Source organism: Lutra lutra, chromosome 15 (assembly GCF_902655055.1).
Source record: "Lutra lutra chromosome 15, mLutLut1.2, whole genome shotgun sequence".
NCBI classification, from domain to species: Eukaryota; Metazoa; Chordata; class Mammalia; order Carnivora; family Mustelidae; genus Lutra; species Lutra lutra.
Genome location: NC_062292.1, coordinates 54,766,135 through 54,787,173, shown reverse-complemented (window position 1 = coordinate 54,787,173; position 21,039 = coordinate 54,766,135). Strand labels below are relative to the sequence as shown.

Sequence of the window (21,039 nt, the reverse complement as noted above, 5' to 3'; positions counted from 1 at the left end):
ATTTCCGTAGTACTTTGGAATGCCTAATGTGTGGAAGGCGTGTGATGTATCCTTCATGTACGATAGGGACCAATATACCATTAAACATACACCAGAAACACTTTTGACCACTTGAAGCTGTTTGACTTAGAATGTCATTTCTCACCATGCTCTCTGCCCTTAGTTTGTTGTGGAATTAAGCTGGATACATATAATAAATAAAACGTTTTGAAGTTTGATGTTAGCCCAGGCGGTGTTTCAAAAATATAATAATCTCGTCTTGAGCTGACTTGTGCCTGGACGAGTGTGTTTGTCTTTCTTCGGCACACTTTAGGATTTAAAGATCCCTCCTAACATTGGGGATCGCATGTGTATGGGGCAGCACACCCCACTATGTCGTCTCGTAGCGTCCCTACACAGGAAGTCCGTCGGGAAATTCACCACCTCACCCAGGCATAGGCTTCTTCAGCTGGGACCCAGTGTATTTGGCATCTGGAAATATCGTTCATGTTTTCTATTTCTTTCCACACTCTTCACGCATGCTAATTTGAGATAAAAGTACAGGCTAGGGCCTATCCCTGCCATAACATTTAAATGTATAGTTTTCTTGGGGCACTTGGGTGGCTTAGTTGAGCATCTGACTCTTAATTTCAGCTCAGGTCATGATCGTAAGATCCTGGGATCGAGCCCTGCATTGGACTCCACAATCAGTGGAGTATCTGCTTAAGGAATCTCTCCCCCTCTCCCTGTCCCTATCCCTGCTCATGCTCTCTCTCTCTCTCTCTCTAAAATAAATAAATGTTTTAAAAAATTTTTAAAATAAACTTACACTTTTCTTATTCGCTCTCCAAGTATGCATGTCCCTATTTATTACTTTCCTTGGCAGAACATTTTGATGTGTTTACCTTATGTATACTTCTCCCCCAAGTCTTCAGCACTATTTATCAATTAAACTTGAGTCTGGAGTAATTCCTTATTAAAACCTAGATCCTCAGAGTAGTAAACTAAATACGTCATTGAACATTTGGCTTGAAAACTGGATGTAAAATTGGTTTTTTCCCTTTTTATATGTATATTGTCTCCAGCAAATCAAACGGAGTTTGTAGTCATCTTGCTCAAACCATATAGGACAGAGATTTTGAAAGTATTCAAGAGATGAAAAGATGATAAATGGAAATTAATTGCACCAGAAACATTACTTTAACATAGTCTTTTTTTATTTAAGATTTTTTTTATGTGATCTCTACACCCAGTGTGGGGCTCGAACCCACAACCCTGAGATCAAGAGTTGCACGCTCCACTGACTGAGCCAGCCAGGTGCCCCTGCTATTGATAGTCTTTTAATATTTGTCTTTATTTAATTTTAAGTGAGTGGATCATTTATATAAAGATGCTTTCTTATTATCACTGTCACTCATGATTTTTCTACCCCAGTTTTTCTCATGAGGTTTTAAATTCCTCAACAGTCTAATTTGTCAACTTCGAGGGAGAATAATTTTAGCTTGAAAATGGGCCCAGCGTGGCCATGGGCTGCTGCGAACATCTTGGCGCCAAGGGCAAGTGGGAATGTTCTCTGATGATCCTTACATGCTTGTTTTCTCTACTTTTGCATTTCTACAAGGTTCCTGCCGGCTTTCATACTCACTCTTGTTTTTCCTTTCTTTTCCTCCATTAACTTGCCTCACAAATATTTATATTTGCACAACTGGCAGGTAAAAGGGAGTTAGTGATAGAATATGGAGTTAGTTGAGAAGGGAAGGAAACAAGTGTATTTTCTTTAGTTCCTATCAGACCCGGTGTCAACCCATTGTAGATGAGCTCTCTGACTCCTTTTTAATGTTCTTTCCTTTCTGTTGCAGTCCATGTGGGCTGCTGTAACAGAATACTGTAAACTGGGTGGCTTACAAGTGACAGAAGGCTGCTTCTCACAGTTCTAGAGGCTGAGACGTCCAAGATGGAGAAACTGGCGGATTTACTGTGTGGTGAGGGCTTTCTGGTTCATAGACGGCCCTCTTTTCTCTGTCCTACATGGCGGAAGGGGTGAGGGAGCTCTCCGGAGTCTCTTTTATAAGGGCACAAATCCCATCCTGAGGGTTGCACTTTTGTGACATCATCACCTCCCCAACGCTCCACCTGCGAATGCCATCACACTGGAGATTAGGTTTCAACATAGGACTTTCGGTGAGGCACAAACATTCCGCCCATGACACTTGTTGACTCCACTGAAGACCTAGAGCAGAGCTGTTAGACTTCACTGTATTCATCCCCATCGAATGAAAGAAAGTGACCATGGCTTTCATCCCAGCCACTCGAAAACTAGCTTGTTTAATTTCATAGTTAATTCATTTTTACAGGGTACTGAATTCTGCATAAATAGTATTTGTGCTTCTGTTTATACAGAACATCCCCGTGGAGTGCTGTGTGTTGTTACTACTATTATTATTGTATTAAACTTATTACTGCCCAGTGTCACAAGAAATAAGAAATGAATGTTCTCAGTGTCACAAGAAAATTTCTCACTGGTGTGAGATTTGGGCACGTATACATTAATATTGCATTAACATTTAATTAGCGAGCTGATTTTTTTCCCCTTACATATTTCATGCGCTAGGTAGAATTCTTTTTTTTTACATGATCTGGATATCTGTATATTATGTTTCTTTGTATGGGATGTACTTTATTTTGAATCTCAATTATTGCCAAAATAACATCACCAGAAAAATATTATTAAACATCATATGTCACTTTGGTCTCGTATAATCGGCTCTCAGCATCTCTGCTTGACTCTAGTAGTACATTTATTAAACCTTTGGTGAGTTACTAAGAAATTGGCCAGGACTTAAAGTTTTCTTCTGCGAAAAATACTATGCATTTGTCTTTTGAACTTCGAAAGCTCTTTGCTGGGTACCCATCTGATCTAGAGTCACACCTAATGAAATCAAATGACCTCCAGACTCACCACCGCCTTTCCCTGTTACCTGTTTTCGCTTCCCAACGCCCCACCCCCCAGACCTACATTCTCTTCGAAATCCACATCTGCGTTTTTGGTCATATACTCCTCCTCCTGTATTCCTTTCCCTTGAATGAAACAAAGTGACTCTGGCTCTCAACCCAGCAACTTGTAACCCAGCTTGGTTGATTTCATATTTAATTCATTTTTACAGGGCATTGAATTTTTGCATAAATAATATTTGTGCTTCTGTTTACACGGAGATCCCCATGGGGTGCTGTGCACTGTTGTTACTGTTATTATTGTGTTAAACTTTTTGCTGCCGGTGTCACATTTAATTGTGAATTAGTAGAATCACTTTTCCTGATGTTGATGTGCGGCCACATTTCATGACTTTACCCACTAACTCATAACTTTATTAATATGAGAAGGCAATTTCGAAAAGGATAAAGGGAAGAGTCACCGGTATTAAATAGTAACGAGACGAAATAGAGTTTAGATAGGCATAAGTCACAGCAATATCTCTTTGAATAGTTTATGAAATTTTTAACAGGTAAAAAGCAAGAAAGGGAAAATTTTCTTTTTGTCTTTAAAGGTTGTCTCTATGTTTAGCAAGCGCAGGCCAAGTGCCCTCCCTCCCTCTCTCTCTCTCTGACATGAAGCAAAGTAAGAAATAGTGCCTTTTGAATAGGAGATTTCCTTTAATTACATTGGGGAAGTGATAATGGTAGGTATTGCATGTTTAATGTAATGTTCTGGATGCCCCTTTTTCTTTCTCTCTCTCTCTTTTTTTTTTTTTCCCCCTTCACAGCTACCTCATCTTGAGCAGAAATAAAAGGTTCAAGGCTTGTCAGCATCAGTTTATAGATAGCTGTTTAAAAATAATGAGATATTGGGTATTGTAAGGCTCAGGGCCGTCTTGCCAGACTCATTTATTTCCATTCACCTTTTGTCAGAATTGCAGACAGAAGACATTCAATTAAAACTTGTCACCTGTTGCAGATGACCTAATTTGTACTTGTATGTGTCATAGATTAGGGCTGCATGCTTCAGATGAAGCAACTTGACCCCCAGTGGAATATTTCCCCTGCAAAATATTTTGTCGATGGTTATTTCCAATTTCTATCATTTTGATTTCAGCTCCAATCCACATTATGAGTTTAGCACATGCCTCTGAACCAGGCAAGGATTGTGAATCACGTGAACCCTGGAAAAAAAGGGGGAGGAACGTCTTTAGGTTGATGTCCTATGGGCAGAGATCGGCAGATGGATTTTGGACGCACCTTGAATCTGAAACAGAGGGAAGCCTTTGTAATTTCCTACGCAAGCCCCACATGTTTAATAGTGCAGATAGCTATCAGGAGACCCAAACGAAAGACTTCCCCTTGCTAATTGTTAATTCATCTGTAGAGCAAGGAAGCTTTAATGTGAGTCATGGCTTTTATCTCTTTTAGTGACTAAGGATTCAGTTTAAAAAAAGAGCCCACCTAACGGATACACATTTTCTCTCCTCGGGTGAATTTCTCCTTTTATTGCGGTCCAATTTAGAGCGTTTCTACTGGTAGCCAGGCCATTTCTAAAGTTCCTGAATTGTGGCCATGATATTCCAGCGGAAGTAAACGTAAGGCTCAGCCAGGCCCGGGGTGTCTGGTTGAAAAGCCGCTGTTGTCTGGGCCTCCCTCCTAAGCTGAAAATGCAGCCAGAGCATTGCTCTACGTCTGTGGCCCAGGCCAAACAGGCTTGTCTCGTTTGCAGTAGCGTTTGAAGGAGGAAAGAGATGAATGTCTTGGGGCCGCTGCCTCAGTGGGAAAGCAGAGAAACGAAATCTTTTTATTATTTTTGGTTTGTCCACACTCTCATAGCTGTAAACTTTTTCAAGTCACGTGCCCCTTCATGGAGTGATGCAAAATCTCTAGCCCTTCCCCTGAGTTTGAGTAAGAGCGCTCAGTCCTCTCCTCCCCACCCCAGCCCAGCGTTCTGCCCGCCTCCCCATGTGGACCCTTCGTTGTGACGCCAAGTATCCTTTACCGTGACGATCTGGTTTTATCTGCCTGCACTTCTAGCTTTTGGAATAAATACCAAATGCTCTTTTCCAAAAATTGAATTTGATGGCAGGAAGGCTGTATAAACATGGCACTTAAGAATGTGGGTTCTGGGGTGCCTGAGTGGCTCAGTGGGTTAAAGCCTCTGCCTTCGGCTCAGGTCATGATCCCAGGGTCCTGGGATCGAGCCCCGCATCGGGGTCCCTGCTCGGCGGGGAGCCTGCTTCCCCACCTCTCTCTCTGCTTGCCTCTGTTTACTTGTGATCTCTGTCAAAGGAATAAACAAAATCTTTAAAAAAAAAAAAAGAAGAAGAAGAAGAAGAAGAAGAAGAATGTGGGTTCTGCAGCCATTCTCCCAGCCCCCACCCCTGGCTCTGCCTCTTGCAAGCTCTGTTTTTTTCATTTTTGTGCAACGGGATAATAATAGCACCCACCCCATAGGATTGCTCTAAGGCTTAAATGGGTTCATATACGTAAAAACAATTAACCCGTTGCCGAGACTATAATAAGCTCTTGACAGCCGATGACTGCTAGTCACTGGCTGATATTCTTGTATATTCCAAGATACTTCTTACACAGATTGATTCATTCAATTAATAATGAAGACATGGCTTGGGAGGAAAATGTAGGTAGAGGAGTCAGAGACTGCTGAATCAGGAAGCGAGGGACTAAGCCATGAAGCCAGAGTGAACAATTGTCACTGTCTATTTTGAGAAGGGGCCATGGTTGTTGAGGATAGCTGAGCGTTGGTGTGTTTCATTTTCTCACATGATCCTCAACAACTTAATATGATTAGATTCTCCCTGGGGCATGTGTGTGAATATACAAATAATTTTCACTCATCCCCTCAAGAGCAACCTATAAATATGCGCGAGTACTTCTGGTTATACTGGGATGCTCTTTAGGAGGTTGTCCCAAAGGAGAACCCCGTCAGGGGCCCCCACTAAATTACCCTCTGCCGTGTCCGATGATGCTAATCTGCCTTAGCTTCCTTTCCTGCAGCTCCTCAAAGGGATTTTCTCTGTCCTCTGTTGGTGAGGGTTCCCTCGTAGGAGTCTCAGGAGAATTCCAGGGGGCTGCTCGGGACCTCTCTTCCCAAAGGGAAGGAGCGTGTTTCCTTCTGCAGCGAAGGGAACTGCGGTATCAGGAAGGCCCACAGCAGAGGGGAGGCTTCCCACCCTCTTCACCTGCGGTGTCAGGAAGGCCCATAGCAGAGGGGAGGCTTCCCATCTTCTTCACCTGCGGTATCAGGAAGCCTTGCTTCTCCAGTTGCATCCCAAAAACTCAATTACTAGCCATGTGTGGTAACATTTATTCAATACAACTATTTAGTATTCATTAAATTAACTAATCTTCAAAAAAAGTCACTATCTCTTAAAAAATATTATCACTTTAACGTGACTGCACCTTCAGTATTCCGGGGTCTATGTAACTAATCATTTGAGCAAACCTTTGCTTGGGAACAACATTGTAAAAGGCTGGGCTTTAATTTAGAAAAGTAGGCTAGGGTACCTTTGTATAATTCTCTGAAGGGGATATCTTTTATTATCCTATGAAATGCCTCTAACTTTGTGCTATTAAAAATGTGAAAAATACTTTTGACTTTGGACTATATAATATTGTAAAAATTTGCATTTGGGCATAAAACGTAGACTTAAAATGAGCTGACCTAAGAAGACCCACAGTTGAACTGTTTTACTTCTCTTGGCGTTTATTTGTCTCACAGCGGATTTTTTTCCTCCTTGCCCTATTCTTGCTTTCTCAATTCTGTAAATTCTGACAATGTAGAAAATTTGTAATACCCTTGTGGCAATGCAGGCATATGCAGTATTTGAAGGAAGAAGCGATCTGAAACATTGTACTTGGTAGGTAATGCCAACTCTTAAACTCTTTTATTTAAAAAATAAAAAAAGATAATAGGGGTCTCCACATGACTAGAAAATCCAATTGCCTTAATTAACTTCCAATCCTGTCACACATTGAACCTGGCGGGTATCTTATTTCCTGGGAGAAATCTTACTTTTCTACTTTTTCAAAACTGGTTATGAGTAAAGTCCAGACAGAAATGGTTTGTCTTTCAACATACTGAGAAGGAAAGAGACAGGCTTCGATGCCTTGGGTGGAAATATCTGGATTCGATTGATGTCTCTTTAGGGCGAATCTGGGTTTCCCAGGTCCTAATCATAAATGCTCTTGTTTTTCTTTGTGTCTGCTAAACTGTTTGGAGACTTTTAAATGCATTAGGTGAATGGGGTCATTACCAGTTCTCTGCTCAAGTTTGTGTTGTGCACTTAGGGCTAAACTCAGTGATAGCGTCCTCATTTTTGGTAGAATTTAGATTCGATTCTGTATCTATTCCAAAATGAAATCTAAAATGACATTATTAATGACAGGGATGAGCAGGAAATAGAATGGGATACCAAATAATTCTATAAATCACTTAGATGTCAAAGGAGTATCATTATTTCGCTTGCACCCTTTGAATTATCTTTTACCTCTCTATCATACCTTGGTCTGTTTCCCTTAGAACTGAGGCAAGGTAGACTGTTATACTCCATGAGGACAGATTTTTAATAAATGATCATGATGCAAAATATATATCAATAAAGTAATACAGTAATATTTCAACAAAACAATGACACAATAACAGCTCCTTATTTTCCTTGGTGTTTTAAGGTTTATGAAATATTTAAATAATGCATGTGTATACTATCCAAAAATATTAATATATTTTGTAAATGTAATATTGGACCATTACAGCAAAACATCAGGAAAGATACTGTCTTTATATTCATCTTTTTTTTTTTTTTTAAGATTTTATTTATTTATTTGACAGGGAGAGAGAGAGATCACAAGTAAGCAGAGAGGCAGGCAGACGGGGAGAGGGAAGCAGGTTCCCTGCTCGATTCCAGGACACTGGGATCATGACCTGAGTCAAAGGCAGAGGCTTAACCCACTGAGACACCCAGGTGCCCCTGCTTTACTTTTAAACATATTCTTTACCCAATATTTAGGAATAAATTATTATGCTATGATAGTTGGAACATTAAAAGGGGAACCTTTAATCTTTTCACAACATCATTATTGCGGACTGTGGTTCTGGCTGACAGGTATATGTAAATCGTTGATACATATTGTATTTTGATATATGCAAGGCAAACAATTTTAGACTAGATAGTTGGAGAAGTTTTCTATAAAATAGCACTTACAAACAATTACATTAAAATATTCTTTTTTTTTTTTTTTAGATTTTATTTATTTATTTGACAGAGACGCAGAGAGAGGGGGATCACAAGCAGGGGGAGTGGGAGAGGGAGAAGCAGACTTTCCGCTGAGCTGAGCAGGGAGCCCAATGTGGGCCTCAATCCCAGGACCCTGGGATCATGACCTGAACCGAAGGGAGTCGCTTAACGACTGACCCACCCAGGCGCCCTAAAATATTCTTGTCTGGTGAATTTTAATATTTTTTTTTTTTTTCCCTCTCAACACTCTTCATTTTTTTTACAGATAGGTGTTTCTTTTGTAACTCAACGATCAATTGCACGTATTCCTACTAATGAGAAACTACAGTTCAAACCTATGCGTTGTCAAGTGCGGTGGAGGTAGAATCTTCAGTTACAGTGTTTGATTTACAGTATTTTAAACATTTTAAAAAAGATTTTATTTATTTTTTTGACAGAGATCACAAGTAGGCAGAGAGGCAGACAGAGAGAGAGAGGAGGAAGCAGGCTCCCCACTGAGCAGAGAGCCCGATGTGGGGCTCCATCCCAGGATCCTGAGATCGTGACCTGAGCTGAAGGCAGAGGCTTTAACCCACTGAGCCACCCAGGCGCCCCTAGTTTAAACATTTTGATCAAATATTTCTGTTCTTTGTTCTCTACGTTTCATCTGTATGAAATCGGCATCCTAATAGGACAAAGTGTGATATCCCAGTTACACCGTCTGTTTGCCATCCAGCTTTGTACTCTAGAAATCAGATGAACAAGGGAACAGAACCCGACTGTAGGCAGAAAGCGTTTAAAAGCAGCAGTAAGGAAATACAGCTTCTTCGTGATCCTCATGCACTACTTTTAGTAAATACTTAGGCACTGTACTACTGTCTTTGTTTTGTGAAATTTGCTGTCAAAACCTACTTAATTGCTCTTGAAGTTGTCTCCTGATTTCATTTAAATGCTGCTCTGACATTTTGGTATGACAGTTCGGGCTTTATCTACAACCAAGTGTGTATTCCCATGTTCCGCTAAAAGATAATCAGCTCTTAAAGCCGTATTATTAAGATAACATGAAAAATTGTGTTTTACTTTATCTCGTGGTGGAACAGTAATCCTTAACATGTGAGTGTCTGTATTCACTTCAGGGTTCATGTAGAACTGTGTCCACATTTCCCAAACTGTGTCGCGTAACTCAGAGAACCCACAATTCACGCGTTCCACATGATGGTCATAAATATTCCCGAGACCGGATCTTTGGTGAAATTGGTTTGCGAAACACTGCATAGGCTGTATCTCCTTTTGAGAGTTTTACGGAGGCCATTTGCATTTTAAAGGCTCTGAGAGCCCTTTCAGTAAAATAATAATACTGATGATGCTGTGGGACCAAATCTGTTTTCTAAACATTTTGGGAAACTCCATGTACAATGAACTTCTTGGTTGAATTTATTAAGGGATAATGTTACACCGTTTTGTCAGTTAAGGTAATACCACAGAGTGAGTTTGTCTTGCTCTTACTCCCAAAGTAAGCTCTGTATTAGGAGGGTTTGTATGGTCCTGGCCTGAACTTCACCGTGACAGACTGGAAACCAAGTTATTAACGAGCTCTTCTAAACACTCCCCAGTATCCACGAAACATTTATTTTTCTTTCTTTCCATTTTGCCTCTTTCCTCAATCTTTTAAATCCCATGTGAGCAAAAACCTGTTGTATCTTGACCCAATCCACCACTCTTTAGGAAGAAGTTTTAGTAACTCCCTGTCTACCTCCTTTTCTGGCTTCACCCTTAGCTCTGCCTCACGGACACAGCCCTCCTTCAACATCCTAGCCTTCTGAATCTTTCAGGAAGCTCCTCTTTCTGTCCTGTGTCCAGTCCAAACTTATTCCCAGTTTTCTGTCATTTGGAAGAAGATACACATGTGCACCAAAATGTAAATAACATTCTCCTCTGAGACATGTTGACATGATAATAGGGAGCAGTCCTTACCTCTCATCTTGCAGAGTATAATTCCAGCTTTCCACAGCACGAAGGTGCTTTCAGTTCAATTCTGTTCCCTAGTGAACCCCGTGGTAGACTGGGGAGGGCTGGATCACTTTTACACGGTGAGCTTTCATGGGTAACTGGTAAAGATGATACAGATAGCCATTGTCTTTATTTTGAGAAACGAGGCTAGTACCAAGGGAAAATTTCTTTGTGTTAATGCCCATGGAAATGTGCCTTTCCTTTGGTGTGTAAATGTGATTTTGATGGCCTTGCATGAAATGTGTTTCAGGTTTGTCATGCTCTACAGATGTGCTTGCCAACCCCTGGCCATTGTGTTTTAGCCACCACTTTTTTTTTTTTTTTTTTTTATTAAACATTCCTCCAATACCTCTGGACCATTCTGTGTTCTACTGTCTGTCTCCATAGCACTGATCGGTGATACTGTATGTATTTGACTGGTCTCAAAGATGGCTACCTCAGCAGTAAGCCAGTGCCTGTCTTTGCCCACAGGGGTACGTCTTGACAGAGTACGTGGAGGTCGGCAGAAGTACAAGCGCAGAATAGATGCGGAGAACAGCCCCTACCTGAACCCTCAGCTGGTTCAGCCAGCCAAAAAGCCATGTAAGTACAGCAGACATGTCTGGCTTTCCAACACACGGAATCCTCCCAGTTGGCTCTATGTGTATCGGTCTTGGCATGCCCATCCCTACTGACTCCAAGGAGACTTGTCTTTGTTGGGGGGCCATGGCTCTGTTCCCAAGGATTGCCTTTGAGGAGCAACAGCTACTCGGCTAATTATCTTTTTTTTTTTTTTCCTATGGGTTTTCTCTCCCTTACCCTTTTTCACCAAGTCATTTTGTAGAAGCACAAGCCTATTAAGGCACAGCTTATATAATGCAAATTTTACATTTGCTGGTTATCTTTATTTTCAGAGGTACATAAAATGGATCATACTGTAATCATTAGTTCATTGGAGCTGTTAGTTTCAGATTTCACAAGAAAGTGATTTTTGTAGTTTTCACTAACTAAATGAGTTTGACTGCTCAACCTCCCAATGAAAATACATTAGGAGCCTCATTAATTTGACGCTCTAGAAGGTTAACACACTAGCTAGCAATAGATTAAAATAAGAAGAGGCCCTGCTGGTAACAAGCATAGGTTGATGGTTCTATCTCAGATGCCCTTATGGGCATCATGAATTGTTTTTAAAGAGTCCGTGGTTTTATAATGCCAGATTGCAGTTGGAAAGGATGATGGCTACATTACTAAAACTCAAGCCCCATTCTCTTTGTCATGAACTAGAAAGAGTTGGAATGTAGATTGAGGCAATAACTGCGTCCCATTTTCTGAAAAGTCAGTTCGTAGTTCTACTGCAACAGAACTAGCCTTTCAGGATATTTATGCACAGAGTTTGTACGAGGCACTGAGAAGTGCTTGATGGAATCAGTTCCCGCGTTTAGCTCCCCCGGTCTCAGATGACACAACCAGCACCTACCAGAGGAGGGTGCATCCTAGCGGTTGTAGAAGAGACACGGGCAATGGTTGATCTGCTTTCAAAGCAAGAGAAGACGTCCGCTTCTAATTCCGACTCTCCAGGAGGGGTCGCTGCTGTGCATCATACGTGTGAGCATATGGGGATCTGTTAAATAAATAAAACAGACCCTGAACTGTAAATGAAAGGACATTTTAGCTATGTCAAAGGAAAAACAACCAGTTTTACATAAAATTAAAGCTTAAGTGAACATATGGCATAGTTTCCTTTCGCCTTTCCAAAAAACATTATGTTGATTATACCTTCAATTGTCCAATCTGGCATCCTCTCCTCAGCCTACATAAGCTGTTTGGCATTCTGCAAATACAATCTAGGACTGCATTAAGCAGATTTTGCACGTTATAATAAAAAACTTTCTGATAATACAATAAAACGCAATAAACACTAATGCTTAATTTCATTAGAGGTTAGTTTTCCTAGACTCAGTATCATACACACTGCCCATATCTCATTCATTTTACATGAGCATTGACTGAAACCATTGATAATTTCCTCTCCTGAGAGAAAAATGATCCCTGGCCCGGTTTGCGCGTCCATTTGATGGAGGGACATCTATGGTTTTCGGCGTAAACCTGAGAAATTGGGAAGTGGCTCGTCAAGTACCTTCCAGAAGATTATAGCAATTTCAGTGAGCTCCATTTGTCTGAGATAAAGAGGCCTCCTAATAAGTCATTACTCATTATCTCAAGGCCTCTGTGTTAATTTTCCTTAGTCCATCCAATTAGTGTGTTTTTGTAACAAACATTTATAAAACTTAATTTTCAGATCCTGTCAGATAAGTGTCAAGAGGCTGTGCCTGGGCTTTGCTGAGAAAGTGGCTGAGGGAGATTTCTGGGCCCTGACTGATTGTTTGTGTACTACAAAAGCCCAAGAATGGAAATTGGGTTCTATTGATTCTAATTAGGGAAACATTAAATAAGATTTACCTAGAAACGGTCCTGTCGGCTATTCTGTTTTCTGAATGATGGGAATTTCTTAGCTTCCACCAAATTTCTCTGACCCTTCCGGTCAAGTATCCATTGATTTGGGTCAAACAGGTAACCATCTTCCCAGGACAAAAAGATCCAGAATCAAGATTTCCTTTGGGCACATTTGTGTGCCCTTTATTAAATATTGCATTTCGTCTAATCCTGACAAACTTGCGGGTGCTGACAGGTTTTGTTGCATTGTCAGAGCGATGAAAGTTGAAACTTTTCCAAGCGTAACTAAAAATACAGGGTGTTGTTTCCATAGCATATATAAGAAACAAATGCCATTCTTCACAGATCCTACAAATTAAAAAAAAAAAAAAAAAGAATCTGTATTTAATTTTATTTTTTCCCTACAAAATATGATGTTTGGGAGTATTTCCTCCCAAATCTGCATTTTCAATTTGGTGATAATTGAATATTAGAGTCAATGAATGGTTATCTGTTGATTATTTGCAATAAATGTAATTCATATAGCAGCCATAGTAATAAAGTGTTAAAATGTCAGAAAAATGGCTAATTATAGCTCGGATAATCTCCTTGTCATTTTGTTAAAGAAGACTAAAAGAAATGCTATGTTTTCAATTCTAGGGTATGTGCAGTTTTTTTCTTTTGGGTTGAAAAAGTTAAAAACTTAGAATGAAAGGAAAATTATCTAGTAAATGCAAAGAGAACTGGTTTTGCTCACAAAAGTCCCATTTAATGCCCTGGTTTGCTAGAGTAATAGTACACGGAACATTGAAATATTTGGGTTTATCCATACACATTTGTATCTCTTCACTTAGAAGAAAGTATAAAATCTAAAGCTACACATAGAAATTGAGAATAGGGCCAACAAGAAAAATCATTCCGTTAGCAAGGCTTTACAACCCTTTCATAAACTCTCACATGCCCCTAAGCAATAAAACACATTTGATGTGATGCTTTCCATTTGTCTCTAGTGTTTATTTTATGAAGGATTTTAAAAACATATATCACAAATTTCAGACAGATAAATCTGAACCAGAGAATGAGCTAAAGACAACAGATGAAAATAAAGGTTTAAAGAATTAGACACTCCAAAGAGAAAATATGGTAACATTTAGGTAGGAGTGTTTTCCTGGAAACAGATATTGGCTATATTTGAAGGATTGGCTGAGTGTAAGGGGAGGGAGAGAAAGGAGAGAAATTCCTATTTAATACATCCCACAGAGATAGAGTTATATAGTCAGTAATTCACCCAGGCAGAAGGGCTCTGACCTTTGCTCTTCTTTGAAGGAATTAAGACAATTAATGACTTTCGTGCCCATTATGACTATGGGCGTTGGTAGTTCTTTGCCTTCTGCAGTATATTCTATATTTCAGCGGTTGACTGTGGATTTTTAGTTTAAACATGTTGTATACTATTGAATCTGCTTCCCCAAATCCCACTTAAGAATCAAAGAGCAAACCCAGAAAGCATCTAACTTCTCTTATTTGTTTGCTATAAAACATTTCATTACAGGACAGATGCTTCATTCCAGCAAAGGCAGGTAGAGCAGAGAAGAAGAAAGGAATGCATTCTCTTACAACTGCGGTGGCTTCTTTCTTCCTCTGAGTTTTCCTGAACACTGTTTACTCTGCATATATCGAACCAGAAACAGAGTATCTGGGGTTTGTTGTAGACAATTGGAATTATTTGTCAAAACGCAGCAGACTTTAGGGTTTGGGAAAGCGGGATATTGCTACTAGTGATCTTGTAGTGCTCTGGTCTGATCCTGCAGATAACAAGATTGTCTCACATTTGCTGGTGGCTGAACCGGAGAAGATCTATGCCATGCCTGACCCTACTGTCCCTGACAGTGACATCAAAGCTCTCACCACCCTGTGCGACTTGGCCGACCGGGAATTGGTGGTTATCATTGGATGGGCGAAGCACATTCCAGGTACATTTTCTGAAAAGAAAAATAAATAAATAAAAATGAAACAGAAAAGGTTGCAATAATTCCCTAATATGTATATTTAAGCAAATCTAAAATTTTCTCATTGCTATGTTTTTTTAACCTTCACGTGTGTTTTTAATCATACTTCATTTTGAGCTTTGCTTAACCTTCCCAGAACCATAAGCCTTTCTCTATCTGTACCACCTTGAACTCTGTTTTTCTGTTTTTGTTTTTCATAGGCAGTGGTACTATTGCCAACATAAGGTAAAGAGAATATAACTTAAAAAAAAAAAAATGTGTCTTTCTCCCTCTTAAAATTCTGAGCTTTCTCTTAAGGAAATACTTCTCTTTTTTCTTTTCACTTTAAAAAATGTCTTTGTCAGCACACATCTAACATACCTTTTTTTCCTTTTAAGACTCCCTCACGTGTTTTCATGGTGGCTGTTCACACCGCCTTGCTCCTTCTATTTGCCAGCACAGCTTTGGTTGACAATTAGATATTTACCATGAATTTATACACAAATTGTAAAAATCAATATTAAATGGACATCATAAACTTTCTCATACAGTAACTTAAACGTAGTATTTTAAAGTACCCTATTACTTTTCTTTCTCGGCCCATGCCAATAACATCAGTAAATATACCTGGTCTCGAGGGTTGACAATTTTGGCAGTCTGCCTGAATTATTTGTGTTTGTTTGAACTTCGATCTTCAAGTAGTTGGTAAACAAGTTTTTGAACGATGAGCGGTGTTTTTCTGGTACGGTTAACTTCCTTCTGTCTCCTTAAACTAGTTTGTCTTTATGCTTTGAATGCTACAGTAATTTCTTTAATCAAATTGATGGAAGTCCCTTTCCCAGCCCACATTGAAACCAATTTCTTGGTCATGATACGCCAGCTATGTTGCTAACAGTCGTAACGAACTGTCAGGCGATATCGCAGTGAAGCTAATTTGAAGTCATTAGGTGTGCCGCGTTCAGACGACAATTTGTTACAGTGGTTAGGAACACAGCTGACATTTCTGAATGGCTTTGTTCGGTGCAGTTCTAGATGAGGCCAAGCAAATTGTAAACTAATTTAAACATCACTCTGTATTATACCAGCTACTTTGTCTTACACCGTTTGCTAATAAAGCACCCCAAATTAAGTCAAAACTAGTTAAAGAGGTGAGCTTGAGTGTGTTCTTTAGAAGATACTTAACGAGGGTTACTACATGTACGAGAAGGATGTGAATTTCATCGTGTGGATAGTTGATATCACATTTCGATTGTAATCATATCTATGTGACTTCTAAAAAAGGGAAAAAAGAAAGGATATGCTAAACGATGTTAAGACATTTGGGAATTGTGGCGGTGGGAACTGTCAGAATTTGCTTCAATAGCGTATGAAAACTTACCTAGATGAAGAGTTGCCTGAAGGTTTTAGAGCAGAAGAAAATTAGTATTTGTTGAAGTATCCACACTTCTTTAGATAGTCAATATATATCATTTGTATTTATATATTTCATTACTTTATGTATATAGACATGTACACACATGCACGTACATACTCACATATTTTATTTTTTTTTAATTTTTTAAAAAAGATTTTATTTGTAGGTAATCTTTACACCCAGTGTGGGGCTCAAACCAACAACCCTGAGATCAAGAGTTGTACCCTCTACTGACTGAGCCAACTAGGCACCTCTATACTCACATATTTAAAATGTCATTAGTCTGGGGTGCCTGGGTGGTTCAGTCGGTTGGTTAAGCATCCAGCTCCTGATTTTGGCTCAGGTCATGATCTGGGGGTTGTGAGAATGAGCATTGCATTGGGCTCTCTGCTGGGTGAGGAGCGTGCTTAAGATTCTCTCTTCCCCTCTCCCTCGCTCTCCTCTCTCCTCCTCTTTCTCTCTTTCCCTCCCTTCCCTTTCTTAAAAATAAAAAAATAAAAAAGTAAAAAGGACAAAAAATATCCTTATTCTAACTCAGGGTTTCTCAGCCTTGACACTATTGATACTGGGTCCATTCATCCTTTGTTGTGGGGACTGTCCTGTTCCTGGTAGGATGTTCAGCAAGCAGCGTCCTGGGTTTCTATCACTAGCACCCTTGAGTTGTGACAAACAAAAATGTCTTTAGATATGGACATGTGTCCTCTGGTGGGCAGAACTCTGCCCACCTTCCCCGACCGAGAACTCTTGTTTTAATCCAGGAATCCAGTCCTATTATCTTTAATTCAAAGACAGGGCCATTTGAGGCATAAGAGGTAAAGTCCCCTGCACCAATTCACAAATGTGTCTGACGTCTTCAAAGCCACACTGTTTCCTAGAGTAGAATCAGGATACTGCTCAATGGGCTGCATTTGAAAGAAGCGTTTCAGAGTAAGAGTGATGGTAGTGTTGGTGTTACTGATAACAACAGCATGAGACACTGTGTCGCTATGACTGGAAACCCTCCATTATTTTAGGAAGCTCTGTGCAAGTTCTCCCTGAATTAAGAGACCTGTTAAGCCAGTATTTTAATTTTGCTCAGACAATTGGTAATAATGACCAATGATAGTCAACAACTCCTTACCACGCTCTCTGGTAAGGAAACGTCCGTGATAAATTTGTGGGTCCAGTTGTGCGTCTAAGTAGAAATGTCAGCTCACAAAGGAACCTGTCACAGTAAAGGGGCTCTGGTGACTTTTGTGAAGACAGTAACTTTAAATAACTATGAGTAACAGCATTTCCAGTGGTGGAAACAATTACTATACGATTATGTGTTCAGTCTTAAGCTGAGGCTTAGAATTGGTGGAGACTGATGTGATTCTCTCTCCACAGCAAATGCCAGAGGAGGTCACTGTGGAGTGATGATTCACAGCTCTGGTGTTCGAGATACCCTCAGGGTGTTTAAATGATTACAAGGAGTGGCTTGGCTTTTCAGAAAAGGATTAGCCAAACAAGAATTAGCTGGAATTCTTTTAAATTGTTAAATAATAAGCGTGCCATACCCTGTTTTGAGGTAGACGAAGAGGGTGCTCTGATATCAAGAGTGCTGGTATACCTGGGCTTCGGGGAGGTTGGGTGCAGCAGCGATTTGGAGCATAGGATGGGGGGCTGAGGGGGGGGGACGGGAGACAAAGAGAGTATAAAGATTAAGGTCACATTTCTGCCTTGATAGAAGTAAAATCATGTTCTTGATAACATGACCCAGTGCTCATAACTGGGGTCAGGGCCTGAATTAAAGTCAAGTCAGAACTGAAATTTCACCCGTCTTTGTCTTAACTTCAAAACTCTTTGTGTAAAGCTTCTGTTAAAATTAAAGTGAAATCTTTCTTTAGTACTAAAATGTAAAGCCTTTGCTCTCTCTATACTGTTCTCAGTTTGTGTCATCACACACACACACACACACACACACACACACACACACACAGAGTTCAAAAATTAAGTTTAACATCTCAGACAAGATCCGTAGCCTCTCTGCACTGCTAGGAAGGGATTCTTCTATCCTTGCTTTTGCTACATAAGAAAGTGCAGAATTCAACAAAAGAAAATATTGAAGGAAAATACATATGGCGTGGTTTTTTTTATCAGTAAATCGAATTAGTTGACTTACTTTAATAAATCACATAAATGGAAAAGTGTGTTCTTAGGAAACATGACCATACTTTATCTATAGAAGAAAAAAGATCACAAGGGCTTTAGAAAATGCTTGACTTTAGTTGGAAGAGCATAAGGGCAGAAGAACAGATGATGGTGCCCTAATAGCCCTTTTTAAGAATGACAGGGCCCCGCCATTAGCATCCTTTTATATCCTTGGAAATTGCTCATGCCTCGCTTTTCTGGTTCCTATCTGCCTGACTCTTTTTTATTTCTCTTTCAATTTCGTCCGCGCTCGGATAAGCGCATGCTAACACAATATGATTGAGCTGTAAAATGGAACGCTGTCGCCTCTAATCTCTTTTATGTAGATACAGAGTTACCGCACACTCCACTTCATTCTCTCCCATTGTTGGCCTTTTTCAGAATGGGCTGCCCAGTAATGGAGGCTCCCTCAAATATTAGAGCTAGGTTTCACAGGGTGTGATAAGACGATTATCAGCCCCGCAGTCAGATCTATTATTGTTCTTTGGCATTGATTAAAATATTATTATGGACTGTTACTTTGTTAGCAAAATGCAGAAATGTGCTGAGTCAGACGGTGCTTAAAAAAGCATCACCCATATTAGCTGACCTATATAAGTGGCTTAAATAGATAATGGGTCTCATCTGACAGTTTACTTTTAAAAGAATAGAAGGGTATTTGAACAATTAAGTGAATGAATGAATGAATGTATTTTAGAAAATTTTTTTTTCCTTTATCAGAGATGGCCGATTTTCAGGCAGGCTTGTTTCTTTTTAACACGACAAATTAAACCCTTGCTGGCTAAAGCGGAGGCCTCTGTGTCAGTTTGGGCCCCCTTAGTCACATTTATAAAATGGCATCTTCTGGAATGATATCAAAACAGAAAAAAAAAAAAACTCTACAATTTTTATTCATCCTCAGTGTAGGCAGGATCTATTAAGCTCTAAAGGAAAACCACACTAGGAAGATAGTGTGATAGAACCGTCTTTATGTGTAGTTTATTCATGTGGGAAACAGAAATCTAAAGTATAGAAACCAGTATTTTTCATTTACACTGAAGCATTTTTTGGTAAAAACATGCAGTTGGAAGAACGTATCAAAAGTTGCTCGTTGAATTGGATTTTTTTTATTTTTCTCAACAGAAGTATTGGGACTTTTCAAGAAGTGGCAGAAATCTTTAAAGAACACGTATAAACTCTTTCTGCATTAGAATATAAATTTTGTGGGTGAATACCCAAGGGTATTTTGAACATCTGTTGCTAATTATGCTGTTTATCGATTGTTCTTTTGTTCTGATTCACTTTTTATAGAGACCAGTTTTTAAGATTATATCATCCCCAACCAAAGCTGTGGAGGTTTTTAAAATGCCCGTTCCTTATCTTAAACCATCACTTAATGGTGCTGGCGATATGTGCAAAAAGTCACACAAACAAATGTGCTGGAAATAATTACCATAAGATGTTTCCATTTATAACATAAAAGTATGTTTCCATGTGTATATGTGTGTGATTATGGTTTGATGTGTGGATCAAGGGCATGGTTGACTAGGGGAGAGTTCTATAGGTAGCAACTAAGACTCATTTTGAGCTTTCTATCACTGGTACTTGGTAAATATTTTATTGATTAGTTGATTAAAATATGCATAGCCCCAAACTACTAATTGGCCCTGAGGCTCCACTCTCTACCCCATCCCAGAACTGAATTTATTTATTTTTATTTACTTTTAAAATATTTTACTTATTTATTTGATAGAGGGATAGAGACCACAAGCAGGAGGAGCAGCAGGTAGAGGCAGAGGGAGAAGTAGGTTCCCCGCTGAGCAGGGAGTCCAATGTGGGACTCGATCCCAGGACCCTGAGATCATGACCTGAGCCGAAGACAGATGCTTAACCAACTGAGCCACCCAGGCAACCCCCCAGAACTGAATTTACATGTAGTTGTAATTTCTACTTTGCTGTGAATGAATTGAAGTGATTACAGCCTCTTTTATCAGGACTAATTTTTCTTTTGTGTATGTGACTTAATGATTTTGGAACTATGAAGTGGTTGAGTCTTTTAGTTAAGTGGAGAAAATATAAATTTTAGACGCAAAGCCTTGGCACTTAATAATACTATTTAAATTATAATTCTATTCAGTTACCAAATATTTGGAAGTTCTATTTCTTGTACCTGGTAGGTGTAGACCTGTGCACCTATCGTTGTGGTTTCCAAGGGTGGAATGAACCTGAAAGTAAAATCAGATAGCCTAAGCTGTGGTGGGATAATTTTTTTAAGTTACTTAATTGCTCTAGCCATTAGTTATATTGTGAAAATCAAATGAGGGAGAGAATACACATGCAAATTAAACACATATGTATAATTAATTTGCAAATTATAAAGCATGATCTAAATGTAAAATATCAGTGTTCATCTTAGTTCCTAAGATACTGCACATCGATTGTCATTTTATTGCAATTAAAACCAAGTGATCCAAAAAGTCAGTGCTAATAAAATCCATTTCAAAAAATATTCACCGTAAACATTGGTTATATTGCAAAGGTAGAAGGGAAGCTATTTACCCAAAAGGATCTGTGTATGGGGGCACCTGGGTGGCTCAGGGGGTCAAAAGGATCTGAGTATGGATATGGTCATCATTTGTCTTAGGTGGGCAGGATCATTAGCACCTAAATAAGCTAGTTCATCCTTCTTGGCCAAACCTGAAGTAACTATTTATCAGTCTCTGAAGTCACAGCTGTGATGGGGAAAAGTCAAAAAGTATGTTATGAAAAAAATAACTGAAAGCTCACCAGAGGTCCTTCGTTTTCTGCAGCTACCCATGCTAGAAGTAAATATATATATATAAAGAGAGAGAGATTGGCAAGAAGTTGCCAG

General features: G+C 39.5%; 1 protein-coding gene across 17 annotated transcripts in view; it reads left to right on the top strand.

Moving 5' to 3' along the window:
* Window positions 1-21,039, top strand: part of ESRRG (estrogen related receptor gamma) — a 625,647-nt gene that overhangs the window by 549,811 nt on the left and 54,797 nt on the right. For 16 of the 17 annotated variants that reach the window (XM_047704102.1, XM_047704099.1, XM_047704103.1 and 13 more), the window contains 2 exons: window positions 10,674-10,784; window positions 14,405-14,587. In XM_047704102.1, the coding sequence (XP_047560058.1) occupies window positions 10,674-10,784; window positions 14,405-14,587 (294 nt within the window). The remainder of the gene's footprint in view (window positions 1-10,673; window positions 10,785-14,404; window positions 14,588-21,039) is intronic. The other variant, XM_047704098.1, reaches the window with a different exon arrangement.